The 24,480-nt window shown below is 37.8% G+C and overlaps 1 protein-coding gene across 1 annotated transcript; it reads left to right on the top strand.

Moving 5' to 3' along the window:
• The first annotated feature begins 396 nt into the window (after positions 1 to 396).
• LOC139125014 (beta-mannosidase-like) lies at positions 397 to 23,156 on the top strand. Its single transcript, XM_070691123.1, has 16 exons — positions 397 to 640; positions 1,605 to 1,751; positions 2,434 to 2,582; positions 3,520 to 3,719; positions 4,609 to 4,676; positions 6,272 to 6,462; positions 7,841 to 8,003; positions 8,532 to 8,836; positions 9,295 to 9,374; positions 10,493 to 10,689; positions 11,527 to 11,706; positions 13,717 to 13,814; positions 15,943 to 16,090; positions 17,207 to 17,421; positions 19,625 to 19,816; positions 20,954 to 23,156. The coding sequence occupies exons 1-16, from the start codon at positions 529 to 531 to the stop codon at positions 21,185 to 21,187; spliced, it is 2,679 nt and encodes an 892-aa protein (XP_070547224.1). The 5' UTR covers positions 397 to 528; the 3' UTR covers positions 21,188 to 23,156.
• Positions 23,157 to 24,480: the final 1,324 nt, after the last annotated feature.

The raw sequence follows: 24,480 nt of genomic DNA, 5'->3' as shown, positions 1-24,480 counted from the left end.
TGCATTGCATTGATCTTATGAATAAAGCAGGAATTATTCATCCAAATAGTGCCAACACATCATATAATTAATTTTTACACTCGTATAGTATATACCAGGACTATCAAAGCCTTAGCAACCGAAATGCCAACACATTTTCGATCACAGCACTCTCGGCTGAGGGCGCCCCCAAGCGCTACCAAGACACACACCGTGGGCATTTTCAGTAAGTCAGTTTTCATTTTCCAAGTTACAGTAAAATTATAGATTAATGATTTAAAAGCTTGATTAGTATATAAATGTTTCTGCTTACAAGTGATGCTAAAATTCCGCATACTGTTTATTTGTGTTAGTTGACCCAACTTACAAGTATCCGACCGTACTGCAATCCCATTCTGTTGCTATCTCAAAGCGCGAGTATCGCATCGACTGGACACTGGAGTGTACACATGTGGTGTCCGTAAACTTCGGGTCAACCGCGCTGTTGTCAGCGTTGTGAAGACTTTCACCAGTGTGCATTGTAATCGGTGCATCCAAGCGACATCTGAAATGGCTGTAGCTTCCGAGATGGTGTTTTCTGCCATTATGATATGTGCTTTCATCATATCGGGTGAAGCTGCCGTTGTTTCATTGAACGGGAAATGGACCGTAAGCAACGGAAGTAAGTATACCGTCCGTAACTGCAGTCCAGTAGCCCACAACTTTCCCAACCACACAAACTTTGAAGTCACCCGGAGAAAGGTGTATGCTACGGAATTGCAGCAAGGTATCAGTAATCATGATCAATATCGTCAACTACGCAGTTCGCACAGTCGAATTTCAATCGAATTTCAATTTCAACAATACCGACAAAATTCAGCGACATCATGGAGGTAGAATTATTTTTAAGAAAGATCTTTCTACCTCCGAGGCTCCGAGGCTCCATGGCCTCATGGCGACAGTAATCTCGCTGCAATAAGACTATTGCCTTTTTTGTGCCGTGAGCTGGTAATTTCGGACTATAAACCAGCTGAACAAAGCAAACTGACAATTATTTAGCCACGTTGCAGCTACGTCTATAATTCCATGTTTAGGAGGCGTTTCCCCGCAGGTAAAAGGTCAACCTAAGGTCATGATGTGGTCAGTTGTACAACAAGCACGTTAACCAATCCACACAGTAAAACTAACAGACATTATTTTCTGTGTTAATGTAGTGCATGCCTTGACATTGAAGGACTTAAATTTTTGCTCACAGTTTTCCCAGGGAACTTCAACCATTCTCTTTCAAAGGCAATCAGGGATCACCATGGAATTTTCTGTACCAGAGCAATAAATCTAATACCAACTTGACAGTTGAAATCCAAGATGGCCTCCGAACCCCTGTTAATTCTCTTGAAAAGAAAATTAATTTTTGAGTTTGGTGAAAACTTCACCAAAGGGCTTCAAAATGAGCCGTCACATGTAGTAGACCAGGCATTCAGAAATCAACATATCTGTTCCCAGTGCACATTCTCATTTAAATCTCTCAAAAGCCATACAAAACATTAAAATGATCATTTTACATGCAAATGGTAATCATGACTTTTGACCAAGCCTTTTATAACTTGTAAGAAAAAACACAGTGTCTCTGTTTTTGACACTTTCAGATATCTCTGTGGAAGGCAATGTACCAGGATGTGAGCACATGGCATTGTTAAATGCTAAGAAGATTTCTGATCCATTGTATCGTTTTAACAATGATGAATATCGATGGATTCGTCTGTCAAATTGGACATTTTCAAGGACATTTAATGGTAGGTATGTCAGCAACCATCATTGAAATGAAGAATCATATATCCTCATCTCATTTTATGTTATTTGAAGATAATTTAGGTGTGGTATGAAATATAATATTTTTGACAGTGTTCTCCCTAGAGCAAATAATGCACACAGTAGTGGCCACTACTCTTAAATTTTGGTAAAACAATATTAATTTATTAAAGATATACTGTCACCTAATCCAATTTTGCCACAGTTACCATGGAAAGAGAAAATCTAACCAATCACTGATTTTAAGCGGGTGGCCGCTTTTTATAAACAGCGCCCTCACATGGGCATTTTGAATACCAAGGAACGCCTCTTTGACCATATATGGGCATATTTAGATTACGGGTGACTGTATATCTTTAACATAGTAATTGTATTGTTATGCAAATTAGCCACAACTAATCAGAAATTCCTGGAGTGAACGTTGCTTTGATGAGCAGTTTGTTTATCTATATCAAGACTTTACGTTAAATAGATATGTTTGGTCTAGTACTGACTTTCTCACATCATCATGTTTGCTATGCTGCTTCTTATGTTTGCCAATGTGCCAGGATCTGACATAGGCATATGTGCCAAATACAAAGTTAAATTATGTGATGTCAAAATATTTCTGCTGTTTCACTAAAAGAGTTTGTTCAATCTCTGACATTTTCATTTCCAATGTTGCAGTCACAAAGTCAGAGGTCGGCATGAGTAACGTTGTCTTGGTAGCGGAGGGCCTTGACACCAGAGCAACAGTCTCCATTAATGGAAGAGAAGTCGGAAAAGCCATGAACATGTTCATCCGATACGTGTTTGACATCAAGTCTGTTCTGAAGGTGAGTTCCAACTGCAGATGCTAAATCATGTATTTTAGGGGTGTGTGTGTGTTTATGTGTTTGTGTGGTACAGACTGTGTCCTGATGAAAGTAGTATACTGTATTTTATATCAGAAGACTCCATTTCACAGATCTCAGAAACCCAATCCGTCTCTTGCCTCAAAATCCTTCGTTTTTCATCACTTCAACTCTTCTGACCTCAAGGTTGAACGAGCTTCAGGGACAGATACTTTGACTCTCAGACTTTTACATTCTTTTCTGATCTACCTCTTCTGGGGGTTCATATTATATTTTAACCTTCTAAGTTTTCTGAAAATCAAAAATTGTATTTTTCTCTGTACAGTTAACACATTGATGGCGGCCTTTGTGAATTGAATTATCTCTAAATGTTGGGTAATTTGTTTCTCCAGTAAAAAATCTTTGCACGTTGACCCTTGATTTGTCTTCTTGATTTGGTAAGAGAATGGTTGAATGTTCCATCAAGGAAAGTTTGAGCAAAAGTTTGAGTTTTTCAGTTCTAAGGCAAATACTATCTGATAACTCCTCTCCTTTCCTCGTTTCAAATTTGAAAGTATGAAAATACAATAAAATAAAGTTCTAAAGCAATAATTACTGTAGGTCATAAAAATAGTGTCAATGACACTATACTCACATTTTTACAGAATACTGTAGGTCATAAAAATAGTGTCAGTGACACTATACTCACATTTTTACAGAATACTGTAGGTCATAAAAATAGTGTCAGTGACACTATGCTCCCGTTTTTACAGAATACTGTAGGTCATAAAAATAGTGTCAGTGACACTATACTCACATTTTTACAGAATACTGTAGGTCATAAAAATAGTGTCAGTGACACTATGCTCCCATTTTTACAGAATACTGTACGTCATAAAAATCACACCACCTTCAAACTTTTCACTGTGTGTTCTTTCAGGAGGGAGAAAATGATATAACCATCAAATTTGAGTCAGCTTTGAGGTATGTCAACGACACAGCTCAGAAATATCCCTACGTGGTTCCTCCGACTTCTTATCCTCCGGATGAGCATAGAGAGGATATGGTAAACTTAATCCGGAAAGAACAAGCTTCTTTCGGCTGGGATTTTGCGCCGGCGTTTGCACCACAAGGAATTTGGTAAGTTGGTTTCTTTCTGAATAATGATGACAGGTTTGCTACTGTGAATACAACTGCGTGACATCGGACACTGCAACTTGAAATGCGGACAAATTTTGTTACATGTGTGACTGTTACTGCAGGTTTAAGTCTAAGCTGCCATTAAAGGCATACTGTCACCTGTTCCAATTTTGCCACAGTTACCATGGAAAGAGAAAATCTAACCAATCACAGATTTTAAGCGGGTGGCCGCTTTTTAAAAACAGCACCCTCACATGGGCATTTTCAATACCAAGGAATGCCCCTTTGACCATATATTGGCATATTTAGATTACAGATGACTGGATACCTTTAATGTCTTTACTAGTCTTCACCGTAACACTGGCAGTCACCTATTGCGATGTGTTTTCACTGTATTTGCATGCATAATTTCCAAAATTTTCAGACAAATATTTATTTTTGCATATTTATGAGAGAACAATGATATATCATTCACAAATGGCCCTGTCAGGGTAGGGTAGTTTAAAAAAAAGCACATATCGATAGATTTAGTAAACTTGTGATTGTACAATGGACAATTCAACAATCCTCATGAATCAGAGCCTTGCTGTGGCTAGACTATTCTATGCAAAAATGGGGGCAAAGTGCTCAGGTTTTGCTGCAAAGAGTTCAATAATTTACAACAATAAATTGGACCTTTGTAATTAGAATAAATGGATCAGTAACACAAATTAAGCTGTCCTTTTAGCAGTTTCTCTCATCAGAACTCTCTACGAGGAACAGATTTCAATCTTGAAAGTTTTAAGTTGATTAAAATGCACCTGTATCTGAAGCACATCATCTAATTAGCATTAGTCTGGTTAAACCAATATGTTGATGGTTACTGTGTATATTGTGTTTTCTCTGTCAGGAAGAATATTTTCATCGAATCTTGGAATTGCGCGGTGTTGAGAGACGTGTCAGCTCTGGCAATGAAAAGTAAGATTATAATTTCCTTTGCTGGTATATCACAGCAGATGTAAGAATTGTCAGAAGAAAGGTCACAATTGTTGCTTTTCAATTTTCCCATATTTTTGGACATTTGCAAAAATGGCTGTACAAGCTAGTAGATTTTGCATCAGAATCTATTATTCATTTGTTGACCAGCCATGAGGTAACAGCATATGTTTGTTGCCCTAGGGCCTGAGAGTCCCTCCCAAACAGTCTGTTTCTATATTTTTTGTTCCGCCAAAAGTGGAAAAAAACCAACCATTTTTGAAAACTCAAAGGCCCCAGGGAAACAAATGAATGAATTGTCACCTTCACTGCCAGTCAATTTTATTTCATACTTTACTTATCTTATTTCCTCATTGTGAGTTGAGAAATTAATCTACTATCACTTTCCTCAGTTGCAGACGATACCGTGCCATCGATTTCTATGTGTTCAAGGTGGCACTTTCAAACTTTCCTTGTTAACTATTATCAAAGCCTTTAAAGCTCCATAAGCTGTATCTTTTGGCTATTTTTTCAGAACTTTTGTTTTGTGGTTTTCCTACATGCCAAGTATTTAGCATATCAACACAACCTATATGAGTATAATCTCCATTGTTATTGTTGAAAATTGTATTCAAGTCCGGACACGAATTCATTTGTAAACAATAAACAATGATCCGTACACATATACAAGCTGTGTTGACAAAATGAATACTCAAAATTTCAGCATGACAAACTGATTAGGGTCAGACACAGTAGTTGATATACAGAAGCAGAATACTGAAAAAACTTGCCACAAGTTAAAGCTTATGTCCCTTTAAACGGTCAGTTTACAGTTGTCCAAAACTTACAGTGACTGAGTCTTTACATTAGACTGGTCCTCAGTTGCTTGCAATCTACGCAACATTATAATTATAATAATATTAATAATAATATTGGGTTCTTATATAGCGCACATATCCACAAGTACATGTGCTCAAGGCGCTTTACAATTATTATTACCCCTGGTCACTGGACCTAATATAATACCACTCAACTCCCTGGGGAGCAAACTACAGCTCACATGTGCAGCCAATAAGCGCAGCAGAGCTAAACACACACATTACAACCACTGTCCTACCAGGTACCCATCACTCCTGGGTGGGGAGAAGCAATGAGGAATAAAGTGCCTTGCTCAAGGACACAACACCATGGCCATGCCGGGGCTCGAACTCACCATCCTTTGATCGTGAGTCCACTGCTCTAGCCACTGGCCCATGATGCCTCCTCACATGATACTCACATGACAATCTGCAGAAGTTTATTTCTTCAGTTTATTCCATTTTGATATCTATATCCCCCTCCTGTACTGTTACATGCATGTAAACGCTCCAAAATGAAGCATGTCCAGTGACCTTTAATCAACAAATCATGACAGATTTTGGATGATGTTTGTTTCAAATAAAGTTTTGAAATGTTGCATCGTGATTTCAATATTTACCCGTCAATAATTTTCAATATTTGACCCTATCACGAGTCATTATGTTTTAAGATGTACCTGTAAAAATTACTAATTGTTTCTTCTTAAATTCTAAAGTCGAGAAATGTGATATTTGTTTCAGGTCCCACCAACCCTAAACTTTGGATCTTGAACGTCACTGCCTATGTCAATGTCGCCAACAACCCAAAGGTCAAGGGTAAAGCTGTGGACCTGATTGTGTCTGTGCCGGAACTAGGAAGAGAGCATGGAAGGAGTTTGTTCATCACTCCTGGAAAACATGAAGCTGTTAATGTTGTTGTCAATGCAAAGGAGGTATGTGGAATTTATTTAAAAATTCAAATGGGGGACTTCTCTACTCTTATATTTTTTCAATGCATTGATGAAAAAATGTAGTAAAACTCAAATGAACAGGTAAAAATTTTCAAACTTGTTCTCAACATTTGTGAAACTTATTTTTGATTGTTTTGGGGACAGAGATTTCCAGACTTCATGAATAAATATCTGTTTTTCACAAATAGTCTTTTGGGTAAAACTTTTTAAGCCATGGGTGAGAGCCACTAACCCTAAAGTTGGTTCTGTCATAGAGGTAAAAATGAGAAGAAGGGTGCATGTCTATTGTCTTGTTTGAGAAGGATTTGACCAATCACTTGTTTGCCAAGCAAACAGTAACACATCTGTTTCCTCCCCCCTCCAAACAAACAAACAAAATTGAGTAAATGGATTAGCCAATTCGGATTCATTGCGTAGTCTTTGGGAATGATCGGATACAAAGTGCTCTCTTCAACCAAAGTTAGATCCCGGGAGTTAGATGCTTGTGCAGTTTTTGTCAGTGAATACTCCACTGATTCAGCGATTCACTCCGTGATTTCTTAAGTTTTATCCAATGTAGATATTAATACTGGTTCGTGTATATGGTTGTCATCAGTATATTCTGAAATCTCAGACGTCAGAAAGAATACATGTCTTCATTCTCAGTCAAATAATTGCATTTATTCACAGAGTTGCAAAGCCCACCGGTCTAAAATAAAAAAAACACAGTTGCATAGCCTTCCAATACAGTATTCATTGGTTTGTGTGTATATTAACAATCGATCAATCAAATGGATTTCTGTAGCACCAAAATCCAAAATGCAGAGTGTTCAATAACGCTTTACAGAGTCATTCTTGTTCATTGGGCTCTACTTAAAAGAAAAGTTTTGAAGTACTTCTTAAAGTATCAAGAGTGGGTGACTGGCGCACTTCTAATGGGACACTGTTCCAGGTGAGGGGTGCGGCGCGTGAGAAGGCACGATTGCTGTAGGTTTGGCAGTTACTCTGCGGTACATGAAGCAGAATTTTATCATTGGATCAGAGACTTCTAGGCGAATCTTTTAAGTGGATCAGTTCCAATATGTGGGCAGGAGTATTGATGTTCAGAGCTTTAACCCTTTCACCACCATGGTTTGTCCCAAATCCATTGTTTTCTATGGTAAAGTTGGACCTGTATACAGGGAACTGGGGGTGAAAGGGTTAAAGTTGACGAGGAGTGAATTACGGTAATCTGGTTTTGATGTGATCAGGGCATGAACCAACATCTGACAGATTTCCTTGGTGAGGTACTGGCCTACCATGTAACCATGTACCATACAAGTTTTCATGTCAAAGATAGACACAAGGAAATGAGCTGCGTTCTCTTTTATTCTGTTTACAGGCCAAAACATGGTGGCCCAATGGGTATGGTGCACAGCCTCTCTATGGTGTCACAGTTGAGTTGGTTTGTCCGGCATTTGGTGAAAAGTCAACCAGGAATTTTAAAGTTGGGTTCCGTACCGTGGAGTTGGTGCAGGAACCGTTGCCAAAGGAGAATTCTACAGGTATGTACGGCAGGTTTAATGTGTAATGAAACTTTGTAAAAAGCTTTCGAAGGGTAAAACAGTTCACTTTGCTCAAGATACTTATCTATGTTTGGAAGGCAAGTCAAGATTTTTTCAGCATATGCTATGTTTTGTATAGTTTACCTATAACAGTGCTTTGTATGATATTAGGCTCGGCACTTCCAATGGTTTGCGATTCAAAATATTTTTTCACATCTGTACGTGATTGTAGTGGAAAATCTAATGGCAGTATGGGCATAGCTTCATTATATGACAGTCACCCCCTGGGGTTTTACCCACTTGACACTTACAGTAACCCAATAACACCTTCCAATTGGTTTGTGGGGGATATTAATAAAGTAAAAGTCCAGGGGGTAGCCATCTTCATACAGTGCTTGTAAGGGATTGGTGTCAACTAATGGTATTCTAGGACTGTAACCCCCAGACTTTCACCCACAAGACCTAAAAGTAACTTTTCAAGTATTTATCACCATCATTATACCACTATTCGTTGTATTTTCTCAATAGGTTTAAGTTTTTACTTCAAAATCAACGACAGGCCAATATTTCTGAAAGGGTCCAACTGGATTCCAGGCGATGTTTTCCAGGAGAGAGTCACCACAGATGTCCTGGAAAATAAACTCCATTCCGCGGCCGAGGCCAACATGAATGTGTTACGAGTGTGGGGAGGTGGAATTTATGAACAGGATGAGTTTTATGAGATTACTGATCGTCTTGGCATCATGATATGGCAGGATTTCATGTTTGCCTGTGCCCTGTATCCGACCAATGAAGAATTCCTTGATTCTGTCAAACAGGAAGTGACACAACAGGTAATCCAGTGTTGCAGCCAGGAATTTTAAACCATGGGACACTGTGTCCCACATTAATGTTTATTTTTGGGGACATTTTGCACATTTTTGGGACAATATGCATCAGTTGTCAATCAAATTTTGAATTATTTTATTATAAATCAGTTTCACAAAACAAAATTTTAGCTTCCGGGACCGCAATTACTTTGCTTGCAGGCAATTGTGACAGTATACCGTATCTGCCTCCAATCAGAGCTCTGTCAGACTACAACTGAGTGCCACATTTTATGTACTTTTAATCACATTAAGGAATTTCTAGTGCAAACTTTTAGTTAGCTCAGCTGTATATCAACTCTTAACAGTATAACATGCTAAGTTCTGAGATTCATATAGTCATGTAGGAGGTGCATCACAATGTAATTAATTATTCATATTCAGTGATATGAAGAAAACAATTAGTTTGAAACTTATTTTTGCAGGTGAAGAGACTGAGCAGTCATCCAAGTATTATAGTGTGGAGTGGAAATAACGAAAATGAAATTGGTCTAGCAGGTGGATGGTAAGGACCTGTCTCTCTGATTGGCTGGTGAACATTGCATCATAGTAGGATATTGATCATGCAAATATAGGTATCTGAAGCTGATTGGTCAAGACGTGAAAGTGACCATGTTATATTTGCAATATAGCATGGTTAAGACACAATCGATCTCTCAGCTGGAGATATAATTATGATATAATTAAGCAATACAGCACACCCAGTTACAGTATACCATGAGATTTTGACCAGTTCACAACATATATACACGAGCGATAGCGAGTGCATATATGAAGTGAACTGGTCAGAATCGAGTGGTATACCGTCGCTGGGTTTGATTTATTGCTATTATATCATAACAGTATATTGAAATTCTAGCATGGAACATCAGAAAAGGATTTATTTTAGCTCTTGTCGAAAGCTCGCGCGTATGCCAGCCGTGTTATATCACCAGTATACAATGGTTCTTTTCGCGTCTCAACCAATGAGATCGCTACATTTGCGCCATCAATATACTGGTGTGATAAAATTAGCAATAAACCCCCTCTACAACAAATATACCTCTCAAGTTTGAACACTTCACTTCATATATGCTCCCGCTATGGCTCATGGATATATGTTGTGAAGTGGTCAAACTCTCACGGTATACCATTGCAGGATGTGATTGCTTATAGATATAAAATCTGTCATGTAGCCAATTAGCTTTACCCCATGCAATTGACACCACATGTGTTTCTTTCATCCCTGAAACAGTTTTCTTAATATCAAAGTACAACATATGACAAAGTCATGCACCAATCTGTTAAAATTTATTTAAAAAATGATGTTGCCTTTTAAGAAGTTATTATCATTCACAGACCTGGTAAATTAGTCATCTTAAATCTGCCACAGTGAACAATAAAACTTTGTATGTGCGAAAAACTCTTTATGTCCCCGCATATACTTTTTTGTATTTCTGTACCAAGTCTGCCATTTTCCCTCAGTGTAGTCGATAGAAATTAAGTGAAAGACGGTGAAAGACAGCTGTAGGAACTTGTGGCTAAAATTTTTACTTTTATCAGTTTTAATGATTTCTTGGTAACTCCGTTCATGCACTGTACTGTAAATGTAATTTTTATCAATGAAAAAATTCCATCTTAAAGGTATGAGTCGGTCGTGTCCAAGAACAGAACACTGTACTACGACGACTACAAGAAGCTGTACATAGAGACCATGATGCCAATAGTTGAAAAGTTGGACACAACACGACCATTTTTGGCGTCAAGTCCAACCAATGGTGCAGAATCTGAAGCGGAAGGATGGATTGCTAAAAATCCACAAGATCCACAATATGGAGATGGTACGGTAGAACTATCTGTCTTCTTTCCCCTAGCAGACACAGTCAAATGGGCATTTTATTGTTGTAATAAAACCATTGTTTGGCCCCATTAGCTGGATCTTTTTGCATTTTTGTTTTGATAAATGTTTGAAATCAAAAGCTCTTATGTAAAAGTGGTCACTCAAATGAGACCATTGGGCACTCTTCCAACATTGTCGATAAAATGCACAACTCAGATTTAAACAACAAAAAATAATTTTTGAGTTGCAACTCAAATATGGTAGTGGCACGTATACCTGTTTCAAGCATCTGAATTTAATTGACAAACTCCACCCCAGAAGATTTACATTGTGACATTTTAATAGACAATATGGCTCAATAGCAAAAAATTCCGAACATCTCCCTGGGGATTTGATAACATGCTTTTGGTAAGTATATGCAGAAAGATATCGCTATGGGGCGTTAAGTTAAGTGTGACATCCCAGAACTTGTCAGCTTCACTCCAACACATAGCAAGTTTTATTCAGTGCCACACAAAGTTGTTTGCAAAATTACTCAAAAAATTTTCAATGAAATATCATGCAAGGAAGACAGCTAGTTTATTCTGGATAGGGACACACACTTAAATTTTTAGTTTGCATGTACTGACTAATTACATGACTATATGAAGTGAAATTTTGCATCCAGGATGAGAAAGTGGCATAAAAATTGATCTATGAATAGTGTTTTAGCATCATTCAAATCTCTTGCTGTGTGTTGTTTCAAATTCTTCTCTACAGAAATGAGCAAACAAGCATGAATTTTACATTTTACACGCGTCCCCCTAATCTTATCATCTTTTCTCCATGTCCGGCACAGTCCATAACTACAACTACTACGCTGACTGCTGGGATGTGACAACTTTTCCAAAACCAAGATTCTCTTCAGAGTTTGGCTTCCAGTCCTGGCCTTCGTTTGAATCCGTCCGGAAAATCTCAGAAAAGGAAGACTGGAAGTACTGGAGTAAATTCAGTGAATACCGGAACCATCACCCAGTCGGTATGCAAATTATTATCATATTTATGAATATGCAAATTAGCTCAAACAAATATCATTTTTGGGACATAATTTTCATCAGTAATACACATTAGCTTGTATAAAGTGAAAAATATTTGAGATAAAGTTAATTTTGCTTATTGTTGTGTAGTACTGATCACATTTCAATTTTGTTAAAGTTACAAAAAGTTAAAAGTTATTTTATAAGTTGAAAATCTAGTGTTTTATAACAAACATTGAAACAAATATGAATAGTGTTTCTTTCATATTTTCTCACTGTATGAATAAAAGTAAGCAAACGCTTCTAAACCTGTTCGTGTTTTGTAAATATTAAGAACTGTGGATCCAGGAGGAAATGGCTTTCACATACCAGTCACTTGGGGGGGGGGGGGGGGGGGGTGAAATCTATGTTGGAGTTCACATCATGGTTAGGACCCCCTAAGAAAACTGAATTTTGTCTCACTCCACATGGTTCACAATTCTTGATATACTACACCAATATTTCCTGAAAACTGTTATGGTCTTAACAAACAGACTAACGGCTCACAACAAATAAGGTTTCATCAAGGTATGTCTTATATATGTATAGTGTGGTCTTTTCCTGTTCTTGGTGTACGCCAATAATTTTCTTAACACTGTAATACTGCCCTGAACAGTTAAACTAATAGCTAATAACAGTTTAAAGGGAAATGGTCGTCGGAACTGCACCTCTGCGAGTTTCTTGTTTACAAACAATGTATTTCATGCATGATATCTAGATGCACCTCATCATCATCGCCGCAACATTTAAATTATACCGTGTAGATTATGACAGACATGTTTTAACTTTCATCAATCTCCATCGTACCTTGGATACAGTGTTTACATTGCTCGTATTGGTCCCATACGACACCTTTGAGTGCAGTTTCAATGACTGTATCCCTTTAAGGTTTCATCATACACTTGGTATAATATGCTGCAAAACACCTTACTGATGACAAGGGTTTTATTTAGCAGTGAGTCTATCGTTAACCCTTTGAGTGCTGTAATTTTTTCCCTCCAAAATTTTAGTGCAACATTTGACCAATTTTTGTGATTTTTTCTGTATATTTTTGATAGTTTTGGACATCATTTTTTATTGGCTACATTTTTTGATCAAAATTTGGTAAAATCTGAACAAAAATTCATTAGTTTTGTGACAGATGTTGACTTTGGTGCTCAAAGGATTAATGTTCAGTTTCAGATTAAATGCATGTCATAATTCTGTTCATCTGTATCGTCAAATTCCTTCCTATATAGTCTAAAACATGTAAAATATAAAACATTTAAAAATATATCCTTTTATTTGACAAAAATGTCCGCCATAACAAAGTTTCATCGTATTTTGTGTTTCAACCAGGCAATGAACAGATGTTGAATATTTCACAACGACATTTCAAGGTCCCACAGACAAATGACACATTACAGGAATACAAAGATATAATTTATCTTACGCAGGTATTGTTACCTTTCCCAATCCCTGGAAATATTTTGATTCAGTCCTTTGTCATTGCTGGTATGCCGACAACTTGCACTCCCTAGCACAACTTGATGTAGATCCCAAAGCGTATTTCCCTAGCTCTGCTTGAACTAAGCAAAACTGATACTCCCTAGTTCTGCTTGATTAAGACCCCAAACTGGTACTCCCTAGCTGTGCTTGATTAAAACACAAAATAGCACTACCAGCTTTGATTCATCTATATGTACACAGACTTTATTCCCCAGCGCTGCTTAACTTAGATGCAAAATTGGTACTCCCTAAGTCTGCTGGATTTTGACAGAACACTTTATTTTCTTTCCAAGTTCTGCAAAATTAAGTCCGGCAACTTTTTAATTTTTTTGGGTCGTATCAGCTATGAGAAAGGACTGACTGTCAAAAAACCAATAAAATATCTGCAATTACCAGATCCTTTTGAGTTTTCGCAATTCTCAAAGAGCTCAGATATACCACTTTAGTCAGAGGGGTGGCTGATTGATGATATCCGCCCTTTTCAGGTGCTATTGAGATGGCCTTTTTGACAGCTCTTCACTTCAAGTTGCCGTTGACAACAAACTCTACAGAGATGTTTTCTGACATGATTTATCTGACCCAGGTAATCATCAATGATCAGTAGAAGATGAGAAGCTAGAACATCATGTATCAGGTGTAGAGTAGTGTGAACCCATTGGTGGCGCTGTCAGGGGAACTTGGTACCCATGTAGAGTAGTGTGAACCCATTGGTGGCACTCTCAGGGGAACTTGGTACCCATGTAGAGTAGTGTGAACCCATTGGTGGTGCTCTAAGGGGAGCTTGGTACTCATGTAGAATAGTGTGAACCCATTGGTGGTGCTCTAAGGGGAGCTTTGTACCCATGTAGAGTAGTGTGAACCCATTGGTGGCTCTCTAAGGGGAGCTTGGTACCCATGTAGAGTAGTATGAACCCATTGGTGGCTCTTTAAGGGGAGCTTGGTACCCATGTAGAGTAGTGTGAACCCATGATTGGTGGCACTCTCAGGGAAACTTGGTACCCATGTAGAGTAGTGAGAACCCATTGGTGGCTCTCTAAGGGGAGCTTGGTACCCATGTAGAGTAGTGTGAACCCATTGGTGGTGCTCTCAGGGGAACTTGGTACCCATGTAGAGTAGTGTGAACCCATATTGGTGGCGCTCTCAGGGAAACTTGTTACCCATGTAGAGTAGAACCCATTGGTGGCGCTCTCAGGGGAACTTGGTACCCATGTAGAGTAGTGTGAACCCATTGGTGGCGCTCTCAGGGGAACTTGGTACCCATGTAGAGTAGTGTGAACCCATTGGTGGCACTCTCAGGGAAACTTGGTACCCATGTAGAGTAGAACCCATTGGTGCATATGGCGCTCTCAGGGGAACTTGGTACCCATGTAGAGTAGTGTGAACCCATTGGTGGCGCTCTCAGGGGAACTTGGTACCCATGTAGAATAGTGTGAACCCATTGGTGGCGCTCTCATGGGGAACTTGGTACCCATGTAGAGTAGTGTGAACCCATTGGTGGCGCTCTCAGGGGAACTTGGTACCCATGTAGAGTAGTGTGAACCCATTGGTGGCGCTCTCAGGGAAACTTGGTACCCATGTAGAGTAGTGTGAACCCATTGGTGGCGCTCTCAGGGGAACTTGGTACCTGTGTGTGTTCCCAAATTCATGGAAAAGGGGGAGGTTTTTTAGCTCATCATGCAGGTCCTTGAAAACATGGAAGATGGGTACCCTTTGGCAAAAGCTGATCCATGAACTAAAAGGCGATTAGAATAACCCTTTTGAAATCTGGAAAATAATTTTCTGAGATGTATGTAGCCATGTCTGCACTAAATTTAAAATTTAACCCTTTCACCGCCATGGTTTGACCCAAACCCATTGTTATCAATGGTGATTGTGGACCTGTTTACTGGAATTGGGGATGAACAGGTTAAAATGTGATTGTTTTTAAGGATGTCATCATGTACCACCATTTTTCCACAAGTTATGTTGCTGCAGACTGTACGGGAGGTATGCTGGTACAGACAACAACAATGGACTACATACATGTGTTAAGACAATCTCAATGCTCCATGATTAAGACTGTATTTGCAACTAACTCAATCCAAGATTATATGAATTTGGGTCTGTTTTCTGGTTTATTTTTCTCCTATATTTCTCACGATAAGGACTTCCTTTTTGTAGAAATATCCCAGATAAGGTGTGTTTTGAAATTTGCAGGACAACCATGGGTACCCAGCCTTTCCTGTAGTTGCATGCCATGCGCCACCATCATGAGAGTGAAAAACACATCTGTGCAAAAAACTCAAATGACAAGTTGACAACTTCTTTTCTACGTCGGCAGCCGCTCTTTTTGACATTCTTTGGAAATATGACTTTGTTAACTATAGAACTGTTACTTGATAACTGTTTGTTACAAGTACAAAACTTTCATTTATATGTCATTCAAGCTAATTCAAATCTCTTGCTGATATTGTGTGCATTGTGCATTGCAACTTGTCATCATTTTCAAATCGTGTTTCATCAGGGTTGCTTTTAGACTGAAAGATCCGTTGCTCGAGGGCATGCTGTCTATGCTCCCCCTCAAGAGGGTGAGCGTAGACAGCACCCTCAAGTTACGGATCTTCCAGTCTAGGTTGCTTTCAAATGAAAATAATTCTTTCTAAATTATTGTAAGACTTTTCCGCTTTCATAATATATAAGATAATAATTTTTTCTGCCAATCATGCCAACAGATCACGCAGGCACTTTGCATTAAGTCCGAATCAGAGTACTTCCGCTCACTGCAGAGCAGCCTTGATGAACAAGGCCTCGGCAGGACCATGGGCGCCCTCTATTGGCAGCTTAATGATATGTGGCAGGCACCGACGTGGGCTTCAACAGGTAATGTACACAAATATGTCTGTCTACGGTTTGTTTAATAAGCTCACCATGTGACAACTACATTGTCAACTTATAGGGTAACTGTTCAATTAGTATTTCACAAAGTATGCAAAAGTGCTACTTTCCAAAGAGGAGAGACCAAAAGATACAATAGCAATGTACTCGTCTATAATTGGTCATTTCTGTGATTCCTGCATTCTACATTGTAAATTGCAACATTTCTTGGTATCAGTTTCGGAATTTCTAGAAAGTTCTTTGAGTTGTTTTTATACGAGTGTATACAACCATAGGGAATTCAGGCTCCGATGATGATCAGATGGTGATGATGATGATGATTAAACATTAAAAATGAAGAAAAATAAAAATATATTTTGACTCAGTAAAGTTGTTATTGTTGTTGTTATTGTTGTAGTTATTGTTGTAGCTGATAGTATTTGCAGAAAAGAACAAATTATGCACTGCAAAATTCAATACAGCCTTACTGTAGACATGGAGGTAAGCTACCCCCATGCTATACACATGCGCCGCAAAATTCAATACAGCCTAACTTAAGGCTGTATTGAATTTTGCAGCGCATGTGTATAGTATACTATAAAGGCTGTATTAAATTTTGCAGTGCATGTGTATAGTTTGGCTGTATTGAATTTGCAACCCATACTTTGTTCTTTTCATCAAATACTATCAACAACAACAACAACAACAACTTTACTGAGTCCGATTATATTTTTATTTTCCTTCATTTTTAATGTTTAATCATCATCATCGTCACCATCTGATCATCATCATCGGAGACTGAATTCCCTATGATACAACATGCAAAATTTTCCTAAGTCAAGGAAAACATCCTTTAGTCAAAACCACATGAATTCGGGACGCTGCCTCACATTATCACACACATTCATATTTCTGTTTGTTTGGAACTTTGACAGTGGATTGGAAAACCGATCTATTGTCAGTGTTTGAATACACTGCTTTAATTTAGCACTGTACCTGCCAAACATATAGTCAATGATAGAGTCTACCTTTTTATGAAGTCCAAACACAATGTAATTTTAAAAGTGAGTAGAAAATGTACCTGGATTTTTTCATTTGCATGTATTTTTTCTTTCTTGACAGAATATGACGGTAAATGGAAGATGCTGCACTACTATGCCAAACGCTTCTTTTCACAGACAGTTGTTGTCAGTTACGTCATCCATGGAACTCTTCATGTGTTTGGGATTTCCGACTCAACAACTGATCGTCAGAAAGTCGTTTTGAAACCAACACTCTGGCAGTGGGATTCTTTCAAGCCACTGTATGTATGGAACAACACTTTTGTATACAACCAGGTAGGTTTTGATAAGCCATAGTCAATAGTTTCATCTAATACAAGACTTACAAATACTGAGCCCACACCTATGAAGTTTGCTAATCAATAAGGGATCAATAGTTTCATCTAGTACAAGACATAATAATACTGGGCACACACAAACATTTTGCAAATCAATATTGTCCTAGGGGATCATCAGGGTTCACAAAACTATGAGAGGGCCCCCTAAGAAAAACTAATTGTCTTCATAAGGGAGATCGGGTCAAGTCTTCTTCAGGTAGACCCCATAGAGGATAATAGGTTTGCGCCAAATGTTTCATTGAAAAGAGCCAATACATATATATATATATATATATATATATAATATATATATATATATATATATATATATATATATATATATATATATATATATATATATATATATATATATATATATATATATATATATATATATATATATATATATATATATATATATATATATATATATATATATATTCAGATGTTAATGGGTAACACACATTCTGTTCAATTAAATTTGACATTGTTCTATTCAATTCTTCACACCCCTGTTCCATTTTCTTTGAGTTCTAACATTGCCCAGGGGTTTCATTACTTATTACAGCTTACAGTCACTTGAATTTCTAGTATTTTTAGGAGAATTGTCAGCAGTGTTCCAGGGCAGTTGGTGTTCATATCATAAAAGCCATTTTCCTGGGAGATTACGCCTAAATATTATAATTTATAATTAAAAATGATAAAATGTGGTAATGTTGACGATAATTTGAACAAAGAAAACAAGTCTTTAGAGCCTCTATGCTTTTAGGAGGTAAACTATAATAATTCACTATTATTAATGATATAAATTTGATATGTAGATGATATTATACAGTGTTACATCGAGACGGGTATAGGGGATTCCCCCTCTGTTGAAATGTTGGCACCCCCGCAATTAATTTGTCAAGGGGGACCACTCCCCCATTGAAATGGTGCCAGTCACACCTTATAGGTACAAGTAGAACACATGAACTGGTGAAATGCCCCCGAAATTTTCTGGTAAAGGGGGAAAATCCCCCTTGTTGATGCCATCCTGGATGAAACACTCATATTTTAAGCACAGTAAATGAGAAACTTTTCATTAATGTATAATGTTATGCTTAAAAATAAGAACCATGATGTTTGGTATGAAAATCTGTAGATAAAGAACTTTATGTAATGAATAATGATAAAAATGACAATCATTACCATATTTCGCAAATAGAATCAAAGACCTTCAAGGTTATTGGACTATATGGGTATGCAAAGTAAGAACCTTGATGTAGGATATGAAAATTTGTATGTTCAGAAGCGCACATTTGGATTTAACCTGACGATCGCTTTTGGAGTGAATTTAGAGGTCTGATGGTATTGTAACCACTCTGGGTGACGTTCTTATTGGCGTCGATAGACCGAAGAGTAGTACATATCATACGTCCAGCTGGTTAAACTCCTTCACAATTTACGCCTACCGCAGTACAACGCACATCGGCTTACTAAAATTCCAACTGTAATCCCGAGGAAAGTTTTTCGCGAAAAAAAAATCAGGTCATTACCTTCGAAAACAGTTTAAATCCACGTAATTATCCTTCTCCTGTTTCTTGGTCAACTGCAAAACCGAGGATCGTACAGCGAAGCTTGACCTTGCGATCGCTTCCGTCTTCATTTGTTCATCGACCATTTTGAGTTGAGCCAACGATGGCCGACAGGTGTAGTATGCACGTTTTCATTAGCGTATATAAAGGTTACCAAATAGGAATCAGCAATTTAGGTAGCCAATAGAATCGTCAATTGCAATTCCGATTTTTATTGAGGCAGTATACGCAAGACTGTGCTGCATCGTAGTACAAGGCGATCGTAGTAGTCGCTCGTCTTCTAAATTTTGTTTCACATAAAAGCCATTGAAAAGTTTGATTACACAGCTTGTGAAACTTGTCCGTATCATTTCAGAAGGTAGAACATATTTTATCTATGAAAGAGTTCAATTTTCCAAAAAAGTAGCCGGCGAAATCGTGAGAGTAACCGGTCAATTTCGCCAGCTGCCAGCTCTTAATGAAACCCCTGTTGCCATAGAGAGCGATGAGATTGTACCAAAATTGATTGTGAAAGAGGGGGTTACAGTTGTATTCCATTGTGCAAACCTTACTATATTGTATTTTATTATGTGTAATTGTTCATTCCAGACAGCGCAATCTTCAGTCGAAATCTTCTCCAAGAATCTGACTCAGTTTCTGGCAGAGGGGAAATGCCTGGATCCGACAAAATGCTTTTTGACCTTTGAACTTTTGCAAGATGACACGGCAATAAGCCCAGTCAACACCCTGTTTCTGACTGGTTTCAACAAAGCGCAAGGGATTCAAAAAGTCAACATTACAGTAAGTATTCTGATGTCATTGCAGCGATGGCTCAACAACTTCGCTGAAAGCTACCTCTCAAATCTTTTAGAATTTAAATTTCTGTGATAGTGCTATGACTTTGTGTTTAAGGTAGCATGCGCCTCGAAAGTGAAAGACTAAAACTTTTGCTCAAATTTTCCTCAATGAATCTTTCAACCATTCTCTTTCAAAATCAAGAATAAAAATCTGGAGTCACAAATGTTGGTACTACGGAAACAAATTACCCAAGATTTACCAATGTTTGAAATTCAAAATGGCTGCCATCCCTGTGTTAACTCTATGGAGCAAAATAAAATTTTCGATCTTCGAAAAACTAGACGGTGAAAAGTTTTCTTACACCAAGAGCTTAAAAAATTTAGAATGAGTCCCCACAAATGGTAGATCAGAATAGAATTGATAAAAATTGAAAGCCCAAATATCTGTCTCCGAGGCGCAGTCTACTTTAATTTGTCTGTGACCTTGCTGTCCTGTGTTCCAAAGTTGTCTAAAAATGAAAGTTAAGAACTCATTGAGCCGTACAAACAGCATCTGATATGTGACAGAATACCCAAGGACTAGCAAGTGAGCAGCCAGTAAATTTAAATCCAGTTTTTCAAAACTGATAGCAAGTTGCAAACATGACAAGATGACAAGAATACTAGATTAAACCAAACATACATTAACCCTTTCACCACCATGGTTTGTCCCTAATCCATTGTTTTGTATGGTAAAGTTGGACCTGTATACAGGGAACTGGGGGTGAAAGGGTTAAGGTGCATTTTCTAGATTAAAAGGACCATCAGTTGTTTGATGTCTTTAATCATTTTGACATCTCGACTCCTTTGCTACCACATTGTCATCCAGTTGCCGTACCAACCATACTGTGAACACATCTGGAGTCTGCCCAAAATTTTCCAGCACTCGGTGTACACTGATTTGTTCTGGTGCTGGTGCTTTCAAGGTAGTCAGTGGATGAAAGCACACCACATTCCATTTAAGTCTGCACTTGATACTATAATATGTCAGTCTAGCCATGTTGCGATATCACCTGTCGGTCAAAATGAACTTTCACATCTGAGCCCTGATTGTCAGCCATTTTATGAATTTTTTATTGCCATTTAAAAATTTTTCTTGCAGGTCACTCAGGTAAAACAACATGGTGACAAAATATTTGACATAGAGTTAAAAACTGACGGTATCACAACTTTTACGTGGTTGGAAGCACTGGGCATTGCTGGTCGTTTCTCAGACAACGGATTCCTGATGACAACGCCGAGTACAACCATCAGCTTCTATGCGTGGCAGAAAACCACCGCTACTGATCTGCAGAAGTCACTGACCGTGAAAACATACAACAACATGAACCAATGAATGACAGTCTTTTATGTCATGTGACCACCAGTGGGTGTCATGTGTGATTGACACATGAACCTGGTTTGGTTAAGAGACTGCTTTCTGGAAAAGCAAGTTTATTCGGCGCAAGTACTAGCAAGTAAACAGAGGCATTGTAAATGCAAATTGTGTGTGCAATGAATGACATTGATGTTCAATATTGACCATAAGTCATAAATATCAAATTATCAAATTTGCATATTCGCACAATGTTCATTGAGACATTGTGTGTAAATATATGAGTGAGTAATATTATGTTGTGCTTCTGGCATCAGATGGGAGAAAATACCATAATTTGAACCAATGAATGGCAGTGATTTGACATCACATGTCTAGCATTTTGATGTCATGTGATAATCATGTGATCACCAAATGATTGATGCTCTTTGCTGAATTAAAAAATGCTGCTGTGCTTTTGTGAAAGCAAATGCTGCAGAAGATTGCTGTAATTGCAGTGAAAATGCACAGTACCTTTGATAACAGTTTGTGGCCCCTTGTCAAACATATCACATAAAGAATGTTTTAAACACCATTTGAGAATTGTAGGAATGTTGAAAGGGTGGAGTTATTAAAAAAACAGTCAGGATGTTACTGTTTTCAGTCAGAACATCTGTTAACTGGTGTTGCTGGGAAATCATTGTGGGTGGAGGGGGAGATGTGGAAAGCAGTCAGATAGAGCCAAAGTCAGCCTGTGTAATCTGGAAACCAGTCCAATATAGCCAAAGTCAACCTGTGTAATCCGGAAACCAGTCCAATATAGCCAAAGTCAACCTGTGTAATCCGGAAACCAGTCCAATATACCCAAAGTCAACCTGTGTAATCCGGAAACCAGTCCAATATACCCAAAGTCAACCTGTGTAATCTGGAAACCAGTCCAATATAGCCGGAGCTCTTGAGCTCACTTTTTGATTCAGAATTTCACATATCAACCTTTATAGCAATGGTAATTCCAATGATTTTCCATTAAATTTTCTGCTGTGTCAGCTTTTGAAAATATCAGTACTTTGGAAAGTCTGATGATTATAATTGACCTCATTGCTGATTTTAATGTAGCTCTACAGAGGTTCATTGTCTCACATTCTGTACACAGACATCAAAATGAAATCAATTAGAGGTTTAATTGCCTTATAAAACTCTCTCAAACAAATTCCATGGAAGTACCATGGTTGCTATCCGGTATGATTACCATATGGAGGAAGGTTATGCAAAGGGCATGACCCCAATATGACCTTACATCCTGGTATTTTGGTGTTAATCTGCCAGTTTGACTGAATACTCTGTAACAGCCAAGCATATTAACTGAATTCTAGATTAAATTTCAACTCTGATTTCAAAGCAAAATATTTTCATTTTACTTGCAGCATTATGTTAAATTCCGAATACTACATGCTGCTAAAAGATGTGCAATTCTGCAAAAAAACCCACCACTTTTCAGATGTTTTCAACCATATACAGGTCATGTGACATGATTACTTTTTATACATCATTCAGTACAATGGCACATTGTTGTGCCAATTATTTTTAAACATGTTTGGAAAAGTTCTATGATGATGTTGCTATTCATAGATTTTTGTTTTGCTGGATGCAGCATGTCAAAACAGATTTGTTGCTTTACTACTGGTCACATGCTTTAGGTCTTAAAGACTATATTTTAAAACAATGTCCATTCACATTGTCTTTTGTATGATCGGAAAAATAGAATTTTCTTTTAAAACCCCATATTGATTCATGTTAATGCTTTCCCATCAAACAGAAGATCAGTTGAGTTTGTAATAAGTTGTGCATGACTTGATGGAGGCTTCCATTATCACACTAAGCCTACCAGTTTACTGATAAAAAGCTCAGTGCACTGGGCAGCACAGGACAGGGATAAAGGCAATGCTATGCTACATGACCTTTGAACGATGGACAAATTTGACAGTATACGAATAAAGCATGTTCTGCAACACTTCAGTTTCCCTACTGAATGATATGGAAATTTCTCTATTACCAGTCGTCCAAGTCACAAACAACACTGCTTGTCCTTGTTCAATACATTTAGTAGAATGTGCATATGTGTACTGGGGCTTCCAAACTGTCCAGGGTAACAGTTTTCGGAACTGTTACCCGGTTGGTTAACAGCACCAAACTGTTGTCCAGTAACTGAATTTGCATGTATCAGAGTAACACATACCACATAATCACGTTAATAAATCCTGACAGAGGATTTGAATGACATATGTCACAAACAGAAAAGTGTTGAAAATTATGGAAGTAATTGAACAGACAGACCAGGGCTACCACTGACTCTAATAGCTTCCTAAGTACAGTTGTATTTAGGAGTTAACAAGTCATCGTTGATGACACAGTCCCCACTTGTTAATAATGGGTACTTTGATTACATGTCCTCAGAGAGGATAGAGTCCTCTTCATTAGTTAGGTCTGTGATAAAAATACTTTGATACAGATGGCGCTCAATGGCCAAGAATGAGTTCCATGGTGATGAAAACATAAAACCAATGTAGGCCACCATCCTAAAGTTCATAAATGAGTCAACTAGGAATTAATCAACAGGATGTTGCAAAACATTTTTGCATACAATTCTAACACTTAACAGATTATCACTGGTACCATATTTCATAAAGTTTGATGCAGTATTTACAACACTATGAGATCAACATCTGTATCAAGTTTCATCACATTTGACATTGTATTAATTTGTGGCTATATCACCCTAATTAGGAAAGTTCATTACTTATGCAATTACAAATTAATTAAAATGACACTGATAAATGTCTTTTTCAATGTTAAAGCAGTGTGAGCTTAACATCGGTTAACATCTGCATAAAGTTTCATAAATTTGATGCAGTACATATTTCTTGACATATCAGCCTACTTACGAAACTTCAATAATTGACATGTTACTGCTACATGACGTGAAACAAATTGACGAGCATGTATGAAATAGGTCAATGTCAACTTTGAATGATACTGGTGGAAATATGTCTGAGTTATGGCTCTGTACATGAAAACATCGTAATAAAATGGCTGCCTAGAGACCATATTGGATCGTATCACATAAAAAATCAACGTACATATGTATGATATAGGTCAATGTCCTTGTACCAACTTTGAATAAAATCGGTTGAGATATGCCTGAGTTATGCCTCTGTATATGAAAAAATCGTAACAAAATGGCCACACAGCAGCCATATTGGATCGTATCACAAAACAAATTGACGTGCATATCTATGACATTGGTCAATGTCCTTGTACCAACTTTGAATAAAATC

Source organism: Ptychodera flava (genome assembly GCF_041260155.1).
Source record: "Ptychodera flava strain L36383 chromosome 23 unlocalized genomic scaffold, AS_Pfla_20210202 Scaffold_24__1_contigs__length_23054250_pilon, whole genome shotgun sequence".
In the NCBI taxonomy this organism is placed as follows: Eukaryota; Metazoa; Hemichordata; class Enteropneusta; family Ptychoderidae; genus Ptychodera; species Ptychodera flava.
The sequence above is the reverse complement of the archived record's forward strand: the minus strand, read 5'-3'. Positions and strand labels throughout refer to the sequence as shown.

Coding starts and splice junctions, on each gene's coding strand:
- LOC139125014 (XM_070691123.1), top strand. CDS start 529: ATGGCTGTAGCTTCCGAGATGGTGTTTTCTGCCATTATGATATGTGCT. Junction 641..1,604: donor ATGGACCGTAAGCAACGGAA/GTAAGTATACCG, acceptor TGACACTTTCAG/ATATCTCTGTGGAAGGCAAT. Junction 11,707..13,716: donor CCGGAACCATCACCCAGTCG/GTATGCAAATTA, acceptor CGCCCTTTTCAG/GTGCTATTGAGATGGCCTTT.